The 17,826-nt window shown below is 47.0% G+C and overlaps 1 protein-coding gene across 2 annotated transcripts in view; it reads left to right on the forward strand.

Annotated features, from left to right (window-relative positions):
* CSNK1E (casein kinase 1 epsilon) overlaps positions 1-17,826 on the forward strand; it is a 34,377-nt gene that overhangs the window by 785 nt on the left and 15,766 nt on the right. Inside the window, exons 2-6 of one of the 2 annotated variants that reach the window (XM_075936965.1) lie at positions 2,557-2,691; positions 3,655-3,742; positions 13,572-13,682; positions 13,887-14,035; positions 14,652-14,880. In XM_075936965.1, coding sequence (XP_075793080.1) covers positions 3,667-3,742; positions 13,572-13,682; positions 13,887-14,035; positions 14,652-14,880 — 565 coding nt within the window. In that variant the 5' untranslated portion in view covers positions 2,557-2,691; positions 3,655-3,666. The remainder of the gene's footprint in view (positions 1-2,556; positions 2,692-3,654; positions 3,743-13,571; positions 13,683-13,886; positions 14,036-14,651; positions 14,881-17,826) is intronic. The other variant, XM_075936956.1, reaches the window with a different exon arrangement.

A 17,826-nucleotide genomic window follows, 5' to 3' on the forward strand; every position in this document is an offset into this window, starting at 1 on the left:
AAAGTGTTATGTCTGACAAACAGGGTGTGTGTTTGAGGTGTGTGTGTGTGTGTGTGTGTGTGTGTGGTGGGGGGGAGATGGTGTTGAGAATCAGCTGGGAAAATCAGTATTTCCTTTTGTGCATTGAAAAGATTGGTGTGGGAGGGAGGAAAGAGGAACTGTTTATCTGGAATTGTTTCACCTTCTAAAATGAGTATAGCTAGCAATGGATAGAAAATATAACTTCGGTGCCATTTGTAATTGGCTCGTGCTTTTTTAAAAAAAATATATCCTGTTAGAATCTGACTTAATTTAGTATTTTGCTTGTGGAGGACCATGGGGTGACATGGAATTTTTCTGCCTTGCTTATTTCCTTCTCTCTTTATTATTTTATTTTAATGCCTGTATTTGTTCTTTCTTCTTCCTGTAACTGTGAAAGGGGGGCAGAGGCCAGAGGGACCTGAATTTATATTTGACATGTTGTATGCAAAGAAAGTATTTTTTTCCTCCTTTAAATTCTATATTCTTTCTGTCTCTCTCTTTAGCCTCCCCCCTTCCCTTTTAATAAAAAGCTATGTAAAGCTTTTATGGTCTGTGTACTAGGCAGCTCTCCCCCCCCCTTCACTTTCCCCTTAATGCCAGATTCAGCCTAGCAGCCTCCATTATGTAGCTGGTCAACTCTCACTGTGTATTTAATATTTTCTGGCCTGTGGTATCCCCTGGGTACGTTCTGATCTCCTAGCTATTCAGGTGGGCCAGTGTAGTATCATTTGTATCTGTTTTATTTGTAAATGTGCTTCCTGGTATAGTCTGCCCTGACATGTAAAGGGGGGAGGGGGGAGGTCAATAGCTTGTGTGTGCGTATCATGTGTTTACATAATGTCCTGTGTGTGTGGACATGTGTATTTACATAATATAAAATAGGATTGGAGCCTATCTGTGTGTGTGCAACACTGACAGAAATATAGTATTTCTAGGGTTGTGTAGTATACAGTAGGTGTATGTGTGTAATGAGGATATTAATATATTCTACACATTCACTCATGCAGAGTGCATACTTCAAGATTTCATGGGGATGGGGTTGTGAATCCCTTAAGGAGGACTAATTGGTTGTCCTGTGGTCCCTGAGAATACTGCTTTGACTGGAGAGCACGGGGCAGGGTGGGGGCAACAGGGTCCTTTTTATGACCGATCTGGAGGCCAGACCCTGAAGGAAATGGAAGTGGAAACTGTAGGGGGGTGGTGGTGGTGATGAGCTGGTAAATCTTCTAATCCTTGGAGCAGTTCCAGGGGGTGAGTGTATGTTTTGGCCCTTGGCATGAGTTCATCCTGCTACCGTCTGTGTATCCATCTGCAGTGTACCCTCTATGCAAGGCTCTGTTTCCAGTGCTGCAGTTGGAAGGGGTGGATTTACAGGAAGGAATATCCATCATTCTCCTTTCCCTACATCACCCTTAAGCCCCCCTGGGTGCTTCCACTCTCCTTTTTAGAGACCACTGAGCCTGTTCCTAAGTTAGCCAGCTGGCTGTTGTGCAATTATATGGGATAGTCTCTACACTTTGCCCTTGCCTGTCCCAGGAAGTGGCGGGGCCAGAACTGGGCCTGGGCATGAACCACTAGCACTAACTCTGTAGCATGCTGAGCTACTGGTGTCTGAGCCTCAGAGTGTAACCTGCTCCTACCTAGTAGTGTGGAGCACTACCTAGCTGCTAAGACCTGGGGCCCAGCCTCTACAGTGTTCATAGGCCCTTCTGAGCAGGACTTGCAACAGAACCTGAGCAGAGTACTAATCTTTAGGGCACCATGCCTGGACAAATTCCGTCTCAACCAATACCGAGTATCATTAATGCAGCTTGTGCCTAGAGCTGCAGGCCTTTGCTCCTATACTGGAGCAGGGGGGTGAGTGAGTCAGGTGTACATACATGTGTCTGTAGTCTCAGAATAGCAGGCAGCGGATAAAACAGAGGCTGGTGCTGTGCCCTTATGCAGGCACACCTGCTTCCCAGGTCTGTTCCCAAGGTTGTGCCTATTCCTCGTTCTGCAGAAGTTTTCAGTAGCAAGAGGGCTTTGTAGCTTCTAAGCATAAAGAAGCCCAGATACGTGGGTAAATATCAGGCAAGGGGATTCCACCTCTTGGTGTTTGTCTGGCTTCTAGTGACTGCAGCTCTGCTTTCAGAGTTTGTGATGCCCCCGAATGCCTTGGTGGGATTATTTTTCTGTGTGTCTATGCAGCCCATCCATTCCTCTTTTCTGTAATCCCATCTCCCGGGTGGGAGAAATAGCTCTGGGTTGGGGTTTATGGTGCCCCCAGAACTTTTGTTACTAGCATTATTTTTGTCTCCCCAGACAAGGAGACATTCCGCTTTCCAAGATAACTTCCCATGCACTGCGCCCCAGCAAGGGAAAGTTTCTCTTCCTGTGTTCTGAACATCTGACTCATTTGCTGCTTTTCCAAGGTGCCCATCCCCAGTACACCCCGAGTCTGTGTTCTGTACACTAATAATATGGCATTACATCAACTTAACTGTACAGCAGAATCCTCTAAAAGGAGCCACGTTCTCTCCTCCCCTCCTTTAGACAGAGCCACATTACTTGAACAGGGGGAAGCTCGAGGTGGTGGCCATCCAGGGTGACATTGCCGGGGAGCCTCCAGAACTCCATTTGGCGAAGGCCTGCGCAAAGAGATGGGTCCTGCAGTGCACCCTAAAGGTGGTAAGGCTCAGGCTGGGTCTCTGGTGAGAATGAGAGCCATGGTTGTGGGCCTTCCACCCAGAGCCAAGTATATGAGGAAAGTGCCTAGGCTGAGTCTGGTGTCCTGCTGAGCATTTATAGGGGTTGCAGGTAAGACCTAGACCATGCCAAGATGGGGGGAGGGCAAGGGGAGCAGTCAAGGACACCTGTGGCGTACTGTAGTGCAGCTAGAGGAACCCAGTAGGGCAGTGGAGGCTGCAATCTGTTGTAGAAATATAGTGAATAGGAGAGTAGAAATCAATCTATGTATTAATGGACCGCTTCCTTTTTTTAATCCTCTTTCTCCAGCCCCCTGTGCAGTGTGGAAATGGAACAACTTGCTAGTAACAGAGGGTTGGGCTCTTGGAGCCATAAGTTCCAAAGTACACCTGCCACAGGCGTGCTGGTCCCATTCCTTGCTCAGCTTGGACTCCTTGCTATGGGATTTGTACCTAGCCAGCTTGGTCTCTGATGCTGAAGACGAGAACTCTCCCAGGTTCAGGTTACTGTAGGCTGCCATGTGTGAGGCTGGTCCTGGTGCTAATTCTGCTCCTCTGGGGCATCTCTCCACATCATATAACCCTCCAGTGTATCTCCCCCCCCCTTCATCTCTCTGAAGAAATGGCAGAGCAGGGTTTCACTCTGGTTCTTCCACATAACTGCAGATCATAAAGTGAATGGGTTTGGGTCTTGTCCCTGCAGCATTTCTGGCTCTGCTGGATTTGGATGGCCAGTGGGCTGGGGCAAGAAATGAATCCCAGTTGTCCTACGTGGCAGTTCAGGAGACTAAACCCTAAACGCCAAGCCTGACTCCCTGCAGAACTTGCAGCCCTGGGGAAAGGGACCGGCTAGTAAACTCCAAGTCTTTTGTGCAATGTTGTGTGGGGTACTGATTAAGTTCCTGTTTCTGTTCTGACTCTGCATTTCCTTTGCTTCCTCCTTCAGTGCGACTGAACCATGGAGCTCCGAGTTGGGAACAAATATCGGCTGGGCCGAAAGATTGGCAGTGGTTCCTTTGGAGACATTTACCTGGGTGAGTCTCTTGCTGTTGGCCCTCCTAACCATTGGGATGTATCTTCTAAACTCTGTGATGCTTCTTTCCTGCTAGTGGGGCAAAGCTAGCTTGTGAGGGGAACTATTCGGAGGGCAATCCTTAGTGATTGTGCTGCTCATGTTGGCTGCATCTCTGTCCTTCCCTGCTGCTGGGGGTTGTCTTAAGTGAGAATACAGAAGTGAGCCAAGAGCCAGCTCAGGCCAGGGCGTGGTGGTAGGAACTGGGTCTCTGACCAAGCTGGTTATGAAGTGGTCTGTATAGATTGTTTTGGTCAGACCCCACTCTTCCTTCCTCCCCCCCCTTGCAAACGTGTGTGTGTGTGAGAGGGACAGAACCTGTGCAGGTTATTGGTTGTGAGAGTGGTGGTTCAATGAAGGATGGCCTGTTACCCCAGGACAGAGAGACTGACCTATTAAAAATCTCTCGTGGAGGTTTGTTGGCTCCATATTGAATCGAAAGTTACTTATAAACCTGATAGCCAGCTGGCGTGTCTGAACTCAGAGCTGTTCAGTGTTGTAGGAAAGGCTTCCAAGCATTGGTATGAATGCCCCCTGTTCTTTGCTCAGGAATGAAGGCAGGAAGGAGTACCAAAAAGCAAGAGACCACCCTCGAATACTGGCATATGTCCTGTACATCTCTTTCCAAAACTTGTGTGCTGCCTCCGGTCCATTTCCATTTTTAATGGCCCAAACGTTAGGACTTTGGAGGTCTATTCTGCAGTCTAATAGAGCCCCTCTGATAAGAAATAGGTTCTTGAGAACTGCCCTAATGTACCCTCTATTTCTAGTTACAAACCCTCAAGAGACCACCCTGAACAATTCCCCTCCCTCTTGATGTTCACACCCTTCAGAGACTTGTAGGTAATGATCATAAGCTCCCTTGATTGTCAGGTGATAACTGTTTAACCCCAGCTTTCCTCATATCAGTCCATTGAGCTACTTGCTGCTGCTGCTGCTGCTGCTGCTGCTCTTCTGTGAATTCCCTCCATTTTGTTGAGCTGCCCAGGCCGGTGTTCTAGATGTGGTGGAGCAAAGGGCTCTCCTCGGTGCTCTGTAATGTGATGCCTCTGCAGAGAGGGCTTCCTTGGCTTCCCCACCACTACCCTATCACATTGCAAGCTCCTTTCTGACTTGGTGTCAGCTATCACCACAGAATCTCTCTCCGCTTTACTGAATATTGCTTTTGGATTCTTTTTCCAAGATTAATCTTTTTCTTTCCATGTTTCTAGTCACTTATGTTCCTCTTCTGATTTCTCTTTCCTCATGTGTTTGCAATAATCTGGTGTTGGTCATCTTCCTTTCCAAGTGCAAACTAATGGTTCTTATCGTTACAAGAGGCTGATTTAGTCTTTAAGGTGCTACTAGACTATTTGTTATTTTTTAAGTTTGTCCTGTGAATGTCTCACATGGCTATTTACTGCCTTTGCCCAGGTCACTAATAAAGATGATGGGGTAAAAGCAGAGTGAGGTTCCTTACCGTATCCCCCTAGACACTTCCTCCACTTCAATATATGGTTGTTTATGGTCCTGTAGATAGTTGCCAACTTAGGTGATTGTGTTTGTAACCAAGTGAAGCGGGGAACAAGGGTCAGTAATAACTTGCTAAGTACATTACACAATTTAAACCTTCCTTTTGAGATAGGAAAATATCTCCTGCTTGGTAATGAGACTGATCTTTCACTCCTTAGGAGTTTGTGTAGTCACCTGTACCTGTGTAAAGTGGGTGTAAAACACTCTTGAATTGTTGCACACTCTCTTTGCAAGGTGTAAGTGACTAACATAAGAACAGCCATACTAGGTCAGACTTATGGTCCATCTAGCCCAGTATCCTGCCTTCTGACAGTGACCAGCGCCAGATGCTTCTGAGAGAATAAATAGAACAGGGCAATTACTGAGTGACCCTATCCCAGCTTCTGTCATTTGGGGCTTAAGGACATCCAGAGCATGGGTTTGCATCTTTGACCATCTTGGCTATTAGCCATTGATGGACTGATCCTCTGTTAACTTATCTAATTCTTTTGAGTCCAGGTTATACTTTAGGCTTCACAGTATTCCCGCAACAAATGCCACTGGCTGACTGTGCATCGTGTGAAGTACCACCTTTTGTTTTAAACCTGCAGCATATTCATTTTATTGGGTGCCTCTTATGTTATGAAGGGGTAAATAACTCTTACTTTCTTTACACCATTCATGACTTTATAGACCTCTATAGTATTCCTCCCCCCGTGGGTATGTCTTTTGCAAGCTGAACAGTCTCAATCTTTTTTAATCTCTCCACGTATGGAAACTGTTCCATACCCCTAATCATTTCTGTATCCCTTCTATGAATCTTTTCTATTTCTAGTATTTTTTTTCCTGAGATGAGTGGACCAGAACTGCATGTAGTATTCAAGGTATGAGAGTACCATGAATTGAAATATTGGCATTATGATACTTTCTCTTTTACCATCTATCCCTTTCCTGAAGGTTCCTAACATTTTGTGTGTGTGTCTTTGTTTTTTGTTTTGTTTGCTGCTGCTACACAATGAGCAGATGTGGATAATTTGCTGAAAACAATGACTCTTAAGATCTCTGTCCTGAGTGGTAACAGTAGGCAAAGGATGAGGCAGTGGTGGCTGTGATGCCCTGCCTTACTAGGGGTGATGGGAAATCTATAATTTGGTAAACACGTAGCAGACACAAATGTTGTCTGTTACATGATTAACCACTGGGGCTCTGCATTGAAAAGAGTTTGGGAGCTGTTGCGCAGTCAGTCCGGCTCAGTCCTGGCTCACGCCGGGTCCTGGCAGCTACCCTTGCTGCAGCTCTGCATTTAAAGTAGCCTCCAAAATACTTTAAATGCAGAGTCTCAGTGGGGGTAGCACTCAGCATGAGCTGGGACTGAGCCAATGTGCCTGCGCACCAGCTCCCAAAGTACTTCAAATGCAGAGTTGCGGAGGTGGGGGAGGAGGGGCGGTTGTGTAGCCAGTAGTGTTAACTGATAAGCATCCGCTTATCAGGTGATTGTTCAGCTGGTTACACCATTACATCCCTAGTCTTGATATGCAAAAGGTGTATGGTTTTTAAATATTTTCACTCAGTCAAGTTACCTTAACCTGAAGCTGTGCTAGCTGGCTATATTTGAAGCTTAGGTGATTTCACACACCTCCCCCCGCCCCCCTTCCCCAGTTGGGGTCAGATATTGTAGTGTGGGTAGAGGAAGCTTACAGTCCTGTTACCCAGCCCTCCTTCCCTCCCCTTCCCCTATTGAACAAATCTCTCTGTTCAAGGATCTGTCAGTGCTGCACTAGATACGCCTAATTTTTCTCTTGTGGCCTGGGGATACAGAGGGAATGAAGTGAAGCAAATTAACTTGGTCCCAGCGTGAGATGAGGAACGTGGGTTTGTACAGCTAAACTCCTGACCCTCTTCCCTTTACCTGACCACTCCTGCAGCAGTAAGTTTTCTTCTGAGCTATAGGTGCTGTGAGAAATACACTTTGTGGATCATTTTTGGAAGAGGAGGGAATATTACTCTTCCCCCCCCCCCCCCACCCTACCCCACTTACATATGTTTAAAATTGAGTGATTTTTTTTTTTTTTGAATGGTCCCTTCCCCCATCTTGAGGACATAGGGAACAGCACCATATTGACTGGAGATGACCCAATGGTCCAGTGTGTCTTAATTATTTTCCACAATTTTGTAATTCAATAACTGTAAAACCATTTGTGCCGAATGTGCCTTTGCTTTATAATGGGCTTGGTGAGGAAGTGGTTTTGATTGGCTGAGTCAGAGAGGTGAGCTGCCTTAGTAGAACTGCGGGGGGAAGGGTGCCAAGGGCTGGAGTATGGGAGCTATCACAAGTCAGCAGTGAGATGCCGTGTCAGACTAGGGTGGTGAAGGGACTAGATTGCTTCCGAGACAAACCATAGAAAGGAGTATGAGCTGGGCTGACTGGCAAGTAAAGCATGCTGGTGGTGTGATTGGCCACTTCCTGGTTGTATGCCCCTCCCTCACATGGAGGGGAGGGAGTTCCCTTTGTTTCCTGGCCTATTAACTCTCTTGCCCTAGCTGACTTCTCCCATCTGTTCAGTGGCTATTCTTTCTTCCCTCATTAAGCTGGCAAGAGAAAAGGTAGTAGAAGGGGGAGAATGTAGGGAGAAGGAAGAACATGGCTAATAAACACAGTCTCTAGTGTGCATTGTGTGTTTAGTTTTTCTCATCTGTTACTTCTGTAAAAGGACACTTGGAGAATGCCTTCATGTCCTGCAGATGATTTTTCCCCCCCTTTCCTGCCCTGCTTAAAAAGTTCAAGACATATAAATTCTGAATTCCCAATTCATATGGGGGGCTGACTAGTGTTGGATGTTATGTAGGATTGTGGATAATTCCTAAATCTCTCTGGCTGAAGCTAGAAAGCTACATAGCATTTGTGTCTGGAACAGTTTTCTGAGACACTGAGATTGTAAGAGCAACGAATCTTAGAGGTGGTCCCTGTCAGCAACTTCCACAAATCTGTTAGGCTACATCTACACTACAAGGTTTTTGTGCCAAAAAAGCTGTTTTTACACCAAAAGTGGCAGAGCGTCCACCCCTCAAGTGCATTTTTGTTCAAGTAAATCAGCAGAACAGAGGGCTTTTGCCAGTAGAGTTAATTTCTTTCCCCACGAAGAATAACTTTTTGCACTACAGCTTTCTTGTGCAAGAGTGTCCGTGCAGTGTGGATGCTCTCTTGCACGAAAGCACATTGCTTTTGCGATGTGCTTTGAGGTCTGGACACGCTTTTGCGCAAGATGTTTTTGAGGAAGATCTCTTACGCAAAAGGCTTCTTGCACAAAAAACCCTTCAGTATAGATGAAGCTTTAGTTAGATAGTAAAAGAGGATTGTGTGGTTAATGCATGCATCAGAGGGCCAGGAACTCCTGAATTCTTCCCTTGGGCCTGTCACTGACTCCCTCTCTAGTGGTGGGCTAGTCATGTGGCCTCTCCTTGTCTGGGTCTCTGAAAGGGATATGCACCTACTTACGATATTTGTCTACCTGGCAAATCCAGGTTTTGCAGAATCTAAACTTAAAAAAAAAAAATAAAAGTACGGTTCTGTGTCTTGTGCTTGTGAAGATAATTTTCCACATGTGAACTAGCACATTGGCATCATCCTAACTCTGCAGAAGCCTGAAACAGTGACTCAGAGAACTCATCAGACTAAGGATGTTAAGGGGTGGGTAATGGGCTAATTGTGTAGTCAATTACATGATTAGTCAATAAGGCACTCTGTCCCAGCTCATGCTGGGTCCAGCAGCTACTCCTGCTGCAACTCTGCAGTTTAAATATAGTAGGAGCTGGGTGCAGAGGAAGCCCTGCTCCTATTACATTTCAGCTGTAGAGCCTCAGTGAAGGTAGGTCCCAGACCCAGCTCAAGCCAGGACTGAGCAAGCCCAGCTCAGTCCTGGCGCGTGCTGGGTCTGGGAGCTACCCATGCTGTGGCTCTGCTACATTTAAAAGCCTGGCAGCTTAGTACATTTAAAATATAGTGGGGGTAGGTCCTGGACCTGGCTTGAGTCAGGCTTGCTCTGGGTCCAGCAGCCCCTGTCTCCGGGAGGAGGTCCGGAGACCCCTCTCTCTGCAGTGGCCTGGGCTGGCTGCAAACACAGGCTGCTCTGGCAGCAGCCCCTGTCCACAGAGGGTTCCAGCTCCTTTCTGGGACACTCCTTCTCTCTTCCTCCCTCACCCCCCTCCCTCCCACGGACAGGGACTGCTCTACAAGATGCGAAGCAGCCTTTCCTTGTGACGAGCCTGGGCCTGCCGTGAGTAGAGGCTGCTTCATGGCAGCCTCCTCTGCCCTCCCCCGTCCCCCGTCCCCCGTCCCCTGCACTGCTGCCTCTGATAGGGACTGGCTTTTAAATTGGCTTCCTCCCCCCCCCCCCCCCCAGAACTGGCTCGTGTCCCCCCCCCCCCCCCTATTTTTGGCTGCCTCACGTACAGAGGTGGCGAGGGGGAATGCTAGTAGTTAACTCAACTACCAAATAAGCCTAGGCTTATCGGGTAGTCAGCTACTAAACTAGTTGCTTATATCCCTATCTCAGACCCCATTAACCTTGTTTGGGTTGGACTTGAAAGCCTAATGATGGCACGTTTAAGTTTTAGCATTAATTTTCATGGTGCTGGTGGGTGGAGTTGGGAGGGAACTGGGAGTTGCTTCAGGGAATAAAATGAAGAAGAATGAAAGGAAGTGAAGGAGAGAGAAAAACTGGAAATAGCTGTGGGTGTTTTCCCATTAGGTAGTAAGAATCTACCACTGACTGAATAAACAATAAAAACTAGTAGTACTGTGGCCTCTTAGAACCTAAGAAAATATATATATATATATAGTGTCATGAACTTTCATGGGCAACACCTAAGCTTAGGTCTGCACTGCGAAGTTAAGTTAGAAATTAGGACATTATTGAGGGGTGTGCAAAATCCACACTTTCAGCAATACAGCTGAACTCACCTAGCCCCAGGTGTAGACAGTGCTAGGTTGATGGGAGTATTTTCCTGTTGACCTACCTACTGCCTCTTGGGGAGGTGGAGCATCTACCCTTATGAGATGACTCCGTCCAGCAGTGTAGGTTATATCTTTACTGAAACACTGCAGAGGTACTGCTGCAGTGTTTTAAATGTAGACAAACCCTTAGTAACTCTGAAAGGGCTCTACAAGCCACCTCCCCTCTGATATTAGTAGGAGGGGTTCTGTTGTGGAGTGAAGGGAATATGTGCTCCTAAACTTAGACGTGGCCCACAGACCACAATTTAAAGAGGGAATTTGTTTGTGTCCAAAAATGACTTTGCCAATGAATCTCGAGAAGGCCTCTCTTCCAAGCCTCTAACCCCAGTTACTGAGTAAAAAATATTTCTTAATTTCATCCTGTTGATCCTATTTGTTACTCCCTCAGAGTGCAGTAAATAATTCCTTGCTCTCCTTACTGTTTACAGCCTTCATATTTTTGCAGGCTGTTATGTCTCATGCTTCCTCCCCACCCTGCTTAGTTTTTACTTAGACAAGAGATAGAATATAGCCCTTTTTAATAGATCTGTCCCTCCAGGCTTCTAATAACATTTGTGTGTCTCACAAATTCCTACCAACTTGTCTGTCACGGGCCTGGTACTGTAGTATCTCTGTGAGGCCTCAGCTGCCTCAAACTGATCAGTATTCGCAAAGTCCCAGGCCTTCCTCACAAGCAAATGGACTCTGTAGACATCTGCTTTATCTTGTGGACCTACAGTGGGAGAGGAAATCAAGTGGTGCTTTTTTCCCCTCTTTTGACCATTTTTCTCCTCTTTAGTCCCAGTTCTGGATGAGGGGTGGAAGCAGTTGGTGAATAGCGAGAAGGTGCTTTTTTTTGGTGTCCCTTCACTAGGTACTCTGTACGCCTGGATTAGAAGGCAGGAATTAATCTTACCTACCAAGACTAGATAAGGTTGTTTTGTGTGAGTGGGGAGGGGGGGTTCCCCCCCCCCCCCCCCGGGCCAACCTTGATCCACTGTCTCATCCCAATCTCTTTGGCTCTGTCTGCACCATAGTTCAAAATAAGATAAGATACACAATTTGCGTAGCTCAAATTGCGTATCTTATTTCGATCTTATTTTGAAATACCACTATTCCAAAACATTCCTTACTCGTGGAATGAGATTTACAGGGACGTCGGAATAGTGAGCCTGAAATAACAGGTTTGCTGTGAAAATGCAGGATACTGTGGTGTCCTGAAATAGCGTTGCAGTGTAGATGTAGCCTTTTATATCTATAACTTTTAGTTGGCTAAGTAAATCCTCCCCCCCCACCCCGCCCATCCCTTTCTGTCCTACCCCATCTTCTGGTTAGTACCTGTGCAACTGTCAGTTTGTGTGATGCTTAGTAGTTCCTAATTCCAGTATGTGCATGGGTTGGGTTTGGAGAAAGGTATGGAATATCATTCTTGTGAGCAATGCACAGTTCTTGCCACTTAAAGGATGGTGTAAAACAAATAGAACCCCTCTCCTCCTTCACCCTGCCATTAATATGTGGAAGGGGTAGAGTGTCCTTCCTCCTCTCTCCTTCTGTCATCCTCCCACAGCCAGCAGAAAATCCATCTTGGCTGATGGCCCTGTGTACTTCGCAGCATGATTACTATATTCTGGGGCAGCTAGTTTTGGTTTAGACATGTAGAATCCTTTTAATCTACTATATATTTGAGACCGTCTGTTTGTCCAAGAACTCCTACTAAACCGTAAGAGCTTGGACCTTTTGGTATGTAGTTTCCTCTTAACATAACTTAAAGCAAGGTCAGGGTTTGGTTGTGCCAGGACAATGGGATGTGCCTGGAATGGGATTGCTTCTCATAAAACCATACAGAAAAGCGACAGAGTCACCAAGCAGGTGAAATGGGCTGGTTGGAGGTGTCTCCCCAGACACTCTTTAGGGAGGGTGAAAGCTCCTCCCTCCCCACCCTCATTTTATGTGGGGACGTTGCTGGCTGTTCCCTTCATCAGGGTGAGAGAGGAATGTTCACAGTTTGCTGTATTCTGCGCTCTGGCTGGGGCGTGCAGGGGGGCATATGAGCCTGGACCTGCCCCTGCTGAGGAACCTGCATCCCTCCCCTGGCTGTGCCTCCTGCAGTGGCCATGGAGAGGTGCTTCTCACTTGGCCTCAATCTGCTGCAGCGAGAAAGGGCTGGTCCCTTCTCCCTAGGGCAGCTTGCATACTGAACCCCTCACCCCCAGCCCCACTCCAGATCAATGATTTAAATGAAGCAGGTACATTTTCATTTTATTTTCCCCAAAAAACAAAAATTGAGTTGAGAACCCCAGCAACGCCAGGTAAATCTTCTAGATAATTCCAGAAATATAGAAATACATTCAGTAAAGGATTCCCTGTGCAGTTTATTCTTCTGTTGCATTCCATTTACTTCTACTTACTTATGAAAGTCTTTGGCATATCCAAAATTGGAGTGATGACCCACAGTGACACTGTAGAGTGTGTTTTGTCATCTGGGCTGTTGGGCAATTTGGAATTATTGTACAGGTTGTACCTCCCTTAGCCAGGACTCTGTGGTCCAGCAACATCCATGGCCTGGCAGGACCACAGGTGGTCCTGGGCCACAGAGTGCAGGTATAAGGAACCGCAGGGGAGGAGGGGCGTGACTCAGCCAGAAGCCCTGTGCTGAGGGAGGGGAGCGCAGCAGGGAGTCCTGGCCCCTGCTGCCAGGTGGTAGTGGGGAGCGGCAGTTGCTGCAGAGTCCCAGCAGACACAGAGCTCCAGCCTGGGGAGCTATGGCTGAGCAGGCAGCAGCAGCGCTTGGCTGGAGTCCTAACTGGGGGCAGCATGGCCCATGTTGGGAGGGACCTTCCCTCGTTCGGCAAATCCCCTTGTTTGGGACCAGTCAGATCCCAAGGGTGCTGGATGAAGGAGGTACAACTTGTACCTCCATTATTGGGATGTTTAACTATTTCACTATGTTTTAACCATGTTGACCTCCATGTTGTCACTGAAGACTTAACTTGCTGATCTAGTGAGGTAATTTGCACTTCCCAGAAACTTCTGTTTCAGGCTGTGTTCCGAGTCTGCACTGGCTTCTGTTTATTTTGCTACCTCAAGATTTTCTTTGCAAACGTAAGAGTTAGAAACTGCATCTATGATTTTAAAATGAAATGTGTGGTGCACGATTCTGCGTCAAAGGGTAGATTCCAGGGCAAATTCTGCAGTGGAGGCAGCATGGGATTTGCATAACACTCATCGGAGGTGTCTCACTTAATTCCAGGCATGACTAATCTTCATTTTGCGCATCTCTTCCCCACCCCCCACTTTTCCTGTACAGGTGCCAATATTGCCACTGGAGAAGAAGTCGCCATTAAATTGGAATGTGTCAAAACCAAGCATCCCCAACTCCACATAGAGAGCAAGTTCTACAAGATGATGCAGGGTGGAGGTGAGATCAGTGTGGTTGCCATCCCCAGTGAGAGCAAAGTAGCAATTTTTCCAGGGCATTTTGGGGAGGAAGGGGAGAAATGACTGCTGGGTTACCTAAGTGTCAAATATGCCCTTCTCAGCAAGGGATACTGTTGGTGGTAGGGGATCACTGTGGATGACTCTCTCTACCTCTGACGCTTGGGATCGGTCTCTCTTTCTGCAGTGGGTATTCCCTCCATTAAGTGGTGTGGAGCAGAGGGTGACTATAATGTGATGGTGATGGAACTCCTGGGACCCAGCCTGGAAGATCTCTTCAATTTCTGCTCCCGCAAGTTCAGTCTCAAGACTGTTTTGCTCCTGGCAGACCAGATGGTGAGTTTCTTCTAAAGATGTCTGCACTCCAGCTCCATCCCATACCTTCCTGTTGGCTTTTCCTAACCACTCAAGTGGCTTCCAGGGTGTTTACTCTTGAAGAGGCTGGGGAACAAGGCCACACACTCATAGGAGCTGTCGCGCTGACTCAAACCCAAGGTCCATTTAGCCAAGTATTCTGCCTCTCAGGGTGGCTAGCACCAGAAGTCCTGGAGGAAGGTAAAAGACTCTCAAATAGGCAGATGTGGGACAATCTGTGCCCTTTCCCCCACGCAGTTAAGTCTCATGGTGGTCTTGAATAGCTAGATGCTTAATATCCCTCCCAGGGGCGATAATGGTGGCTTCCCAGCTGAGGAAGAGGGGAGTGGTGGTGGGAATGGATGTTTCATGTTCATCTGCTTCTCTGCTCCCATGGAGTTGGCAAAAAGAGTCCTCTCTTGGGCTGTGACTCTTATTGTAGAGCACCAGGATGCTAGCAGTTCAAGCCTACTCCCATGGCTGATGCTTGCCAGGCCATCTGGCCATGCCCTCTTTTTTAAGGGTAAAGGTTGTAACTCATCCCACCATAACAAGCTTCCTTCCCACTTCTTCTGCATTCACCCTCCTCCTCCTCCAGATCAGCCGTATAGAGTATATTCATTCCAAGAACTTCATCCACCGAGATGTGAAGCCAGACAACTTTCTTATGGGGCTTGGCAAGAAGGGCAACCTAGTGTACATCATCGACTTTGGCCTGGCCAAGAAGTACCGAGACGCCCGGACCCACCAGCACATCCCCTACCGGGAAAACAAGAACCTGACCGGCACTGCTCGTTATGCCTCCATCAACACCCACTTGGGAATTGGTGAGCCTGCTTTGCTTTCGTCTGTGGGGATTCTGCATGTCTGTCCATGTGTACCATCTGGTGTAGAGTGCAATATATTGGGAGGGGCAGCAGCTGCCATAGTGAAGGTTGCATACTAGTTTCTTTCCTGCTTCCTAGATTTCAGCTGCTTTGTAACACTTGAGGCAATGGTGTCCAATGGCTAGAGCACTGGATTGGGAGTTAAAGACCTGGGTCCTGTTCCCAGTTGTGCCACTGACCTGCTCCGTTATCATGGGCAAGTCGGTTCCTCTCTCTCTGCCTCTGTTCCCTCCCTCACTCCCCCTACTTTTCGATTGTCTTTTCTTTTTGTTTTGTAAGTTTCTGGGGGCAGGAACTGTCTCTGCTATGTGTTTATGCAGTGCCTAGCAAGCAGGGCCCTGATCTCATTTGGAGCTGCGAGGCAATATTGTAGCAAACAATACTACCATTAGTAATTCTGAAATGTACGCTTTTTCCAGATGAAATTCATATAAGTAGATACAAGTGGAGGCAGCATTAGGCATGTACGTGCAATGTAAACCTTACACTTTTTGGCTTCTGAGCACGTAATCTTTAAGTTGTAATTACCATGGGTTTTACTGTGTATGAGGATTTGTCCCAGGTGACTGGCCACTTTGGAATGATGGGTCCAGCCCTGCCTGTGATACCTAGCTCACTTCCTCAGGGAAGAAAATAAGCAGAACTGGAGAGCTGAACTGAGAGGAGGAGGATTCCATGCAGCTGGGCTGGGAACCTAGCTACCGATAGGCTGATGAGAACCATTGCTCAGCCCCAGGAAGGACAGCTTTGGAGTGCCTTCTCCATGGAGAAGGATGTGACTTGAGGGGCTGAAAGCAGACTTCGTTTACAAAGGCTAAGTAATTAACTGGACCCCAGGAAGGGGACTCTGAGGGTGGAGTGCATGCAGGGCCATGCCACGCCACGAGAGAGCAGGCTCCGGGGAGGTCATCCCATCTCAGGAGTATCTGTTGTAGCATCTCAAATCCCTCCACCAGGATCAGGGCCCCACTGTGCCGTCCCAACACATACACGAGAAGAGGAGGAATCTCTGCCTTGGGGCATCCAGACTTTGTGACTGTGTGAGGATTGGCTTTCACAGGGCTTCAGAAATGCACCTGGCATCTATTAACTGGAAAGCTTACCGGCCAGCCAGAGGGAGATGAAATAAGAGATGGCTGAGGATGTGGGGCTTCACCAGTAAGACCAGTGTTCCATACTCTGGTGACAAGCCCAGCTCCTTCTGCTACCTCAGTTGGAGAAAGGTGCTGGAATTTTCTACCAGGATACTGTACCGTAGCTACTTTGTTGGAGGTCAGTGGACTTCCTACAGGTTTTGAGTCTGTAGCTGGCTAATAAGATACCTAATGCAGTTAAAGCTCTTTCTCCTTCCCTCAGAACCTCCTGATGTATTTTGCTAGTGATGGGGGAGAGGTCCTCTGCCTCTTCCTTCCAGGCCTCTGATTGCTGTCACTAGTGGGGAAGCAGATCTGCTAACCATCCATCTTCTTTCACGGGGTCCCTCTCTTTGATGCAAACTCCTTCTTTCCCTGTCCTCATAACTTTGTCAAGCAATAGCAAAGCAAAACCAATGTGATTGGCAGTTTCACGGCTGCCCATGGAGTTCTGAATGTCTGCAGTAGAAATGATCAGACTCTTGGCACAGCTGTGAGCAATAGGAGCTATCTGTCTGTGGGTTTGGGAAGGCAGTACCATATGCTGTCAGCTACATTTGATTCACATTTGGAAGACTTTTCTCCATATTGATAAGGACTAAGAATTTAAATCCTACAGAGGCTTGGGTCCTACCCTCACAGTCATCCAGGAAAGCTTTCCACTCTTTGCTGACACTGATGACTTTACAGAATAGGCCCAAACCTTACGATTTCTAGAGAGGGGGGCGGGGGGGAAGCTGATTCTGATTGTCTTCATCTTTAATAACATGTAGCTGCAGCCTATGAAGACTGCATCAAAACAAGGCACACTGCATAGTTGGGAGTTGGAGGATCTCTCCTGTGCTCTGCTCTGTATTAAAAATGTACAGTCTGGAAGAATCCGATGGACCTTATTTTTATTACTCCTACTCATGCATATATATCAGTTGAATTTGGTGTGTGTCACCTACTTGCAGGGTTTGCATTTTGGGGATGCTCTGTCAGACATGAGTGAGGTTCCAATGTCTGGTTTTTCATGTTTAATTATCCACCATGGTCTTAAATCTCTAGCTTTTGATCTGGAGTCTAGCTTGCCTAGTGCAATGAATGTTTAGATACTATTTGTTCTTCAAAGGGCCAAATGCATATGCTGTGCACTTGTAACTCTCATACAGCACTTAGAACAAAAATTTGAAGCTGAAAACCTTAATCCTTGCAACATCTCCTAGAATCACTGTCCATTTTACAAGTGCCATCACAGAGCGGTTAAGTGACCTGACCAAGGATAATCAAAACTCTGCAATCCCTGGCTCCCAGAGTTGTGCACAGGCCATAAGACCTCTCCACTGAGCAACTGACCAGTGTGAGTTAACAGTTGTTGCCAGGGTACATGAAAACCTGCACTCTAAATTTTGACTCTTTCAGTTACTAAATACTAGTCTTAACCTCACATTCATGTAGTTGAAAGGCAAGGTGTGGAAAAAGTGAATAAGGAAAAGTTATTTACTTATTCCCACAATATAAGAACTAGGGGTCACCAAATTAATTTAATAGGCAGCAGGTTTAAAACAAACAAAAGGAAGTTTTTCTTCACTCAGCACACAGTCAACCAGTGGAACTTCTTGCCAGAGGAAGTGGTGAAGGCTAGAACTTTAACAGGGTTCAAAAAAGAAAGCTAGATAGATTCATGGAGGTTAGGTCCATCAATGGCTATTAATTAGGATGGGTAGGAATGGTATCCTTAGCCCCTGTTTGTCTGGAGGAGGGTGACGGG

Source organism: Pelodiscus sinensis, chromosome 1 (assembly GCF_049634645.1).
Source record: "Pelodiscus sinensis isolate JC-2024 chromosome 1, ASM4963464v1, whole genome shotgun sequence".
NCBI classification, from domain to species: domain Eukaryota; kingdom Metazoa; phylum Chordata; order Testudines; family Trionychidae; genus Pelodiscus; species Pelodiscus sinensis.